General features: G+C 55.2%; 1 protein-coding gene across 1 annotated transcript in view; it reads left to right on the top strand.

The window, feature by feature from the left end:
- Window positions 1-6,767, top strand: part of LOC104271632 (microtubule-actin cross-linking factor 1-like) — a gene marked incomplete at both ends in the record, with an annotated part of 20,147 nt that overhangs the window by 6,121 nt on the left and 7,259 nt on the right. Inside the window, 16 exons of the mRNA XM_009866354.1 lie at window positions 61-162; window positions 269-442; window positions 539-694; window positions 841-1,038; window positions 1,389-1,517; window positions 1,833-2,006; window positions 2,694-2,849; window positions 2,985-3,191; window positions 3,326-3,445; window positions 3,656-3,825; window positions 3,982-4,141; window positions 4,713-4,907; window positions 5,506-5,634; window positions 5,724-5,867; window positions 5,961-6,149; window positions 6,489-6,606. Of these exons, the coding sequence (XP_009864656.1) occupies window positions 61-162; window positions 269-442; window positions 539-694; window positions 841-1,038; window positions 1,389-1,517; window positions 1,833-2,006; window positions 2,694-2,849; window positions 2,985-3,191; window positions 3,326-3,445; window positions 3,656-3,825; window positions 3,982-4,141; window positions 4,713-4,907; window positions 5,506-5,634; window positions 5,724-5,867; window positions 5,961-6,149; window positions 6,489-6,606 (2,521 nt within the window). The remainder of the gene's footprint in view (window positions 1-60; window positions 163-268; window positions 443-538; window positions 695-840; window positions 1,039-1,388; window positions 1,518-1,832; window positions 2,007-2,693; window positions 2,850-2,984; window positions 3,192-3,325; window positions 3,446-3,655; window positions 3,826-3,981; window positions 4,142-4,712; window positions 4,908-5,505; window positions 5,635-5,723; window positions 5,868-5,960; window positions 6,150-6,488; window positions 6,607-6,767) is intronic.

Below are 6,767 nucleotides of genomic sequence, written 5' to 3'. Positions count from 1 at the left end.
GCCGGCGGCGGGAGCCTGCGTTGCCGTTCCCTTCGCTAACGATGCCCGTGCTCCTTTCAGGCCATGTTTGACTGGCTGGATAACGCCGTCATCAAGCTCTGCAACTTGTCTCCTGTCGGCACCGACCTCAACACGGTGAAGGAGCAAATGAACGAGATGAAGGTAGCCGGGCGCGGTGGGACCGGTTCGCTGGCGCTCGCTTTGCCTCGCGGAGCTCGCGCTCCAGTGATTCATTTTGTTCTGGTTTTTGTCCTGCTTGTTTTGGCAGGAGTTTAAAATGGAGGTTTACCAGCAGCAGATTGAGATGGAAAAGCTTAATCACCAAGGTGAACTGATGCTAAAAAAAGCTACAGATGAGACAGACAGAGACATCATAAAGGAACCACTGACAGAGCTGAAACATCTCTGGGAGAATTTGGGCGAGAAAATTGCTCACAGACAGGTAGAGAGGGCATCTGGGTTATGCGAGGTTGAAAGGATGGGCCCTCCCCCTCCTTCCCGACTTAAACTTTCTTTTTCCATCCCTGTCCTCGCCCAGCATAAGTTAGAAGCTGCCCTCCTGGCCCTGGGCCAGTTCCAGCACGCCTTGGCTGAGCTGATGGCCTGGCTGACCCACACCGAGGAGCTGCTCGACGCGCAAAAACCCATCAACGGAGACCCAAAAGTCATCGAGGTCGAGCTCGCCAAGCACCACGTGAGTATTTCCCTCTCCGGCTCCTTTTTTAGCCTGTTCCTGCTGTGGGATTTTATTTCTCGTGAAGGGTTTGAGTTGATTTGAGCCCGGGCAGGAATGAACAGGGGAGTTTTTAGAGAGGTGTCCAACCACCGCATCTCGTGTAGGTGCTGAAGAACGACGTCCTGGCCCACCAAGCGACCGTGGAGACGGTGAACAAAGCGGGCAACGAGCTGCTGGAGTCGAGCGCCGGGGACGATGCCAGCAGCCTGCGCAACCGCCTGGAGAAGCTGAACTCGTGCTGGGAGTCGGTGCTGCAGAAGACGGAGGAGAGGGAGCAGCAGCTTCAGTCCACACTCCAGCAGGTCGGAGGGACGCGCCAGGGGTGCCCCGCGCTGCGGCGGATCGCTGCTGAGGGTCCGCTCGCTGCTTCGCTTTGGGAGGAAAGGGAGGGGGAAAGAGAGAAACACTGTTGTTTTTTTTAATACGAGTTTTTCATGTAGCTCTTAGTCCTGGAGGGGTTTGATGCTTGCACAGAAGCAGGGAGCAGGCACAGCCTGGTTAAGGATATTCCATGTACGCCCCTCCTTAAGAGCTGCTGCATCCAGCTCTGCCTCGTTATCTGGTTTTGAAGCAAAAACTGCGTTAACTCTGGCGCATGATCAATGGTGGCTGATGTCACCCGATCCGTGGCTGATAACGTGTTCCCGAACAGGCCCAGGGTTTCCATGGTGAGATTGAAGACTTCCTCCTGTGGCTAACGAGGATGGAGAGCCAATTGTCGGCATCAAAACCCACAGGAGGTCTGCCAGAAACTGCCCGGGAACAACTCAATGCCCACATGGTAAATTGTTAGGAGACATTTCTTTTTAATGCTTTTAATTCTGCAACCTTCCGTCTGTCAAATATCAGCGTCAAAACTGAATCTGATGGGAAGAAGAGCACTTCTCTGGTCTCTTCTTACCCATAATTTTTGCACTTGATGGCTGGGACAAGCATCACGATGCTTTAACCGCCTTTCTCTGCTCAAAGTGCCAACACCGTTGTCACTTTGCTGCTGTCCCCGAACCTAATTTTCTCGTCACCCTGAGTTGCAGCGAGCCCTGGTCCCTCACCGAACTCTGCTTTTCTCTAATCCTTCGGTGATGCCTCCTTGCAGGAGCTGTACGGCCAGTTCAAAGCCAAGGAGGACGTGTACAGCCAGCTGCTGGCCAAGGGGCGACTGATGCTGCTCAACCGCGACGACTCTGGCTCTGGCTCGAAGACGGAGCAGAGCGTCGCGCTGCTGGAGCAGAAGTGGTGTCTGGTCAGCACCAAGATGGAGGAGAGAAAGGTAGCGTTGGCTGGTTTGTTGGTTTGGGCGGTTTTTTTTTGACAACATCTGTCTCGGTTGCGCAGGTTGAGTTTGTCTTTCAGATGATGCTGTCTGAGCTGTCAGGTTTTTTCTAGATAGTCGTCAGAGCTGCTTAAATCACACAGAAAATGAGAGGAAAATTGCGTTTTGGGTTAATTTAGAGGAGAGGTGGGAAGAAATCTCCCGCGGCTCTGAAAGACAGGCTTTGTTGGTCGTCTGCGAGACAGCAGGCCAAATCCTCCTCCGAGCTGACTCCATCCTAGGCTTTTGGCTGGGGATGAGATAAAACAAGGGACGCGGTGGCCTCAGCCCAGAATAAATTTGCGGCGCTGCAGCTGTTGCCGTCGAAATATCGCCCACCTCATTTGCCGAGCCGCTCTCCCCGGGGCGAGCCCTTTTCTCAGGAAGCTGAGGGTGACGCAGCTGCTCGTGTGCTGATGAAGGTCTCCCCTTTCAGGGGCGACTCCTTGTTTTGAAAGAAAGCGGCGGCTTTCAGTGAAACCCCCGCTCCCCTTGGTAAACAAGTCGCGTTCCCAGGCCGAGGCGATGAGGTTCCTGTTGGAGGGACGTTTCGGCGGGGACACAAAGGCTGCCTCTGTCTGCGAAACTGCCGATCGTGAGCTCTCACCCTTTCGTGTTGGGTTTTTTTCTCTCCTTCCCCGCCAGGCGAAGCTGGAGGAGGCCCTAGCCTTGGCCACGGACTTCCAGAACTCCCTCCAGGACTTCATCAACTGGCTCACGTTGGCCGAGCAGAGCCTGAACATCGCGCCCCCGGCCAGCCTCATCCTCAACGCCGTGCTGGCCCAGATCGATGAGCACAAGGTACCAGCGCCACGAGCATTCAACAAGCTCCCCAGGGTGGAGAGACCGAGAGTCGGCGCCTCGTATCTCCCTGGGGCTGCTCGCAGGAGCATCCAGCTCCCCTGATGGCCAGGAGGACATCTTTGTCTTTCACAGGTGTTCGCCAACGAGGTGAATGCTCATCGGGATCGCATCATCGAGCTGGATCAAACTGGGAACCAGCTGAAGTTTCTCAGTCAAAAGCAGGACGTGGTGTTGATCAAGAACCTGCTGGTGAGCGTCCAGTCCCGCTGGGAGAAGGTCGTCCAGCGCTCGGTGGAGCGGGGACGGGCTCTTGATGATGCCAGGAAGCGAGCCAAGCAGGTGAGAAATGTGGGAAGGGTGCCCCAGCCCCCGAAGTGTGGCCAGCCTTGGGGGGTGGAAGGTCCCGAGACCAGAAAAAGGGACTGGGGACACCACCAGTGTAAAGTTTCAGACTTGCTGCTGTTTCTTTGCAGTTCCATGAAGCTTGGAAGAAACTGATTGATTGGCTGGAGGATGCAGAGAATCACCTGGACTCAGAGCTGGAGATTTCCAATGATCCTGACAAAATCAAGCTCCAACTCTCCAAACACAAGGTAGAGCTTTGCCAAAGTAAGACTGGTGTTGGGTGCAGGGTGGAAGGGTGCTTCGTCGGGAGGGCAGGGCAGCACCTCCTCTGCCATCAGGAGGATACCACGTCCAAACCATGGAAAATGTTGAGCTGGGGGTCTTCACGAGCACCACGTATCTTCAGAAAGCGAAGGCCAGGCTTTCTGAAGCACTTTCCGTTTCTCTCTGGTTCCCAGGAGTTCCAGAAGACACTGGGGGGGAAGCAGCCCGTCTACGACACCACGATCAGGACGGGCAGGGCCCTCAAAGAAAAAGCCTTGCTTCCAGATGACACTCAAAAGCTGGACAATTTACTGGGAGAAGTCCGGGACAAGTGGGACACAGTGTGTGGCAAATCTGTGGAAAGGTGGGTCCAGCCCCAGCGTTGACCCAAAAGCGCTCGTTTGCCAAGGACTCATATCGAAGTGAGCAGAGGGAGGGAGGCAGTTGGAGGAGGTCGCTGGGACGTGGCAAAAGGAGGTGAGTTTGTTCGTGGAGGTTCACGGAGGTGTTTGGTTTTCAGGCAGCACAAGCTGGAAGAAGCGCTCTTGTTCTCTGGCCAGTTCATGGATGCGCTGCAGGCCTTGGTGGACTGGCTCTACAAGGTGGAACCCCAGTTGGCTGAAGACCAGCCTGTCCATGGCGACCTGGATCTGGTCATGAACCTGATGGATGCTCATAAGGTGAGAGCTCCTTTTCCAGCCCTTCTCTGAGGCAAGAGCGGGGCTTGTCTTCTCCAAGAGCTAAAGAAGAGAGGGGCTGGAGTCGGTGCCGTGCTGCAGAGCTGCATCTCACTGCATTGCTCTGCTGCTGTGGGCAAGGAGGGTGAAACCAGGCTGAGCAAGTGGGAGGAAACTTTTACGTTTCTGGGAAGGTTACAGGAGCTGGAGCTCGTTCTTCTGAGATGCTGTCAGTCAGGTCTGTTGAGGGTTTCGTTTGGAAAAGGTGGCTGAATTCATAGTCCTCTCTAAACTTTGGTCTTGGCAGTTCTGCCCAGCGTGTCTTGCAGACTGGCACTCCTGGGTTTGGGTTAGGTTGAACGTTGAGAGCCCCAGACAGGGTTTGGGCATCCATTCCAGGCAGCTGCTCTGTCACAGCCTGAGCAGGGGCTGGAGCTTGCCTGCTCTGATGTGGGTGCCAAACCCGCGTTCCAAACCATTTCACATGTGCCCTGTTGGTTTTTTCACCTTTTCATGTAAAACAACCTGCTGGGACTGACCGCTCCTGCTCGGCTTCTGCCCCGTGTCCCTCCAGGTCTTCCAGAAGGAGCTGGGGAAGCGCACGGGGACAGTCCAGGTGCTCAAGCGCTCCGGGCGGGAGCTCATTGAGAACAGCCGGGACGACACGACTTGGGTGAAAGTGCAGCTGCAAGAGCTGAGCAACCGGTGGGACACGGTGTGCAAGCTCTCCGTGTCCAAACAAACCCGCCTGGAGCAGGCCTTGAAGCAGGTGAGCAGGAGGCTATGGGTGGAAACAGCCTTGGAGAGCTTTTCCAGGCTCCAGGAGGTCAACACAAACCTCCAGGAAGAGGTTCTGAGCAGTGACCGATGTCCTGACCGATCACGACACCCCAGCCCTGCAGGAGTTACTGGTGAGAACTGCAAAGCAGTGGGTTGGTGTCGGTTGTTTACTTATTCTTTTCTGCAAAGAAGAGCTGATAAGAGGCTGATTTGAAAAGGGAGAGTTCAAAGATCTCACCGATGTGCACAGCAAGAATAGTGTAGTGGTCAGAGACTGTCTGGGCTGGTGTTTGCTGATGTCCAGTGCAAGAGTTTGAAACTAAAACCAAAAAACACAGTCAAAGGCTCTTTGAGCAAAAACCACCCAGGTGCCTAATGGTCAGAACACAGGTATCTGTGCTGGTTTTATAGACACTGAGTTCTTCAGCCCAGCTGATGCCGAGGGGAGGGAGATGCTCAGCTGCTGGAGGGCCCGTCTGTTGGTGGTTTTGTTTTTAAAGTCCCTTTCAGCCCCTTCTCTTGGGCAGCAATTGGAGCTGATGGTTTTGGGAGGAGGAGGGCTAAGCCCTGTGCTTTTGTCTCCGCAGGCAGAGGAGTTCAGAGCGGCCGTGCAGATGCTGCTGGAGTGGCTCTCGGAGGCAGAGCAGTCCCTGCGCTTTCGGGGAGCGCTTCCCGACGACGCCGAAGCGCTGCAGTCCCTCATCGACGCCCACAAGGTAGCGGGGAACTCCGAAACGACCCCCCCCTCCCCAGCAAAATTTATGGGGGGGACAAGGTTGGAAAATAATCTCTTTGGGCCTTTCAGGAGTTCATGAAGAAAGTGGAGGAGAAAAGAGTGGACGTGAACGCGGCCGTGGGCATGGGAGAGGTCATCCTGGCCGCCTGCCATCCCGACTGCATCACCACCATCAAACACTGGATCACCATCATCCGAGCCAGGTTCGAGGAGGTGAGTCCCCCAGGCTTCGTTCCAGGCTGGGGTGGTGGGTCCTTCCCCGGGTTTCCCACTTGGGGCTGATGGTCATCTCCGCGTTCCTGCCAGGTTCTCACGTGGGCGAAGCAGCACCAGCAGAGACTGGAGTCGGCGCTTTCCGAGCTGGTGGCGAACGCCGAGCTTCTGGAAGAGCTTCTGGCTTGGATCCAGTGGGCTGAGACAACCCTGATCCAGCGGGACCAGGAGCCCACGCCTCAAAATATTGATCAGGTCAAAGCCCTCATCTCCGAACACCAGGTGAGCCCAGGGGCTGAACATGGCAGGCACTTGCGAAGGGGCAGGGTTGGGTTTTTTCCTGCCTTTCTGGGCAGGAGGCATTAACACGTTTTGGAAGACCCTGTTAAAACAGCGTGTGGCCCAACTGGAGCTGTCACCTGGGAGCAAAGCTGGCGCAGGGGATGACCTCCAGCGTTCGGAGGTCACTGTTATAATAGCTTGACCACAAGTCCCTGTCATCGGTGCTTAATGCTCACATCTCCATGGGCTTGGCTCGTCCCGGCGAGGATCTGGAGCAACAGGAGACCAAAACCATCTCGAAACTGCAAAAGTTTTCTTGTCCCTTCTGTGTTTTGACAGTCCTTTATGGAGGAGATGACACGGAAGCAGCCAGACGTGGACCGGGTCACGAAGACATACAAGAGGAAAGCTACGGAGCCCCCCCACGGACCTTTCATCGAGAAGTCCCGCAGCAACAGTACGTTGAACGCGCTACGATGGGAGGAAATGAATCGCATAGGAAACTAATTAACTTTGATTATCAATTAACAAGGCATCCTGCACTGACAGCCACCAGGAAGGCTGTCTGAAGCTGCTTGGGAGGGGGACAATCCAGGTGGCATTTGCCAAAGCGCCCAT

The sequence above is a fragment of the Apaloderma vittatum genome, unplaced genomic scaffold, assembly GCF_000703405.1.
Source record: "Apaloderma vittatum isolate BGI_N311 unplaced genomic scaffold, ASM70340v1 scaffold24923, whole genome shotgun sequence".
In the NCBI taxonomy this organism is placed as follows: Eukaryota; Metazoa; Chordata; class Aves; order Trogoniformes; family Trogonidae; genus Apaloderma; species Apaloderma vittatum.
The sequence above is the reverse complement of the archived record's forward strand: the minus strand, read 5'-3'. Positions and strand labels throughout refer to the sequence as shown.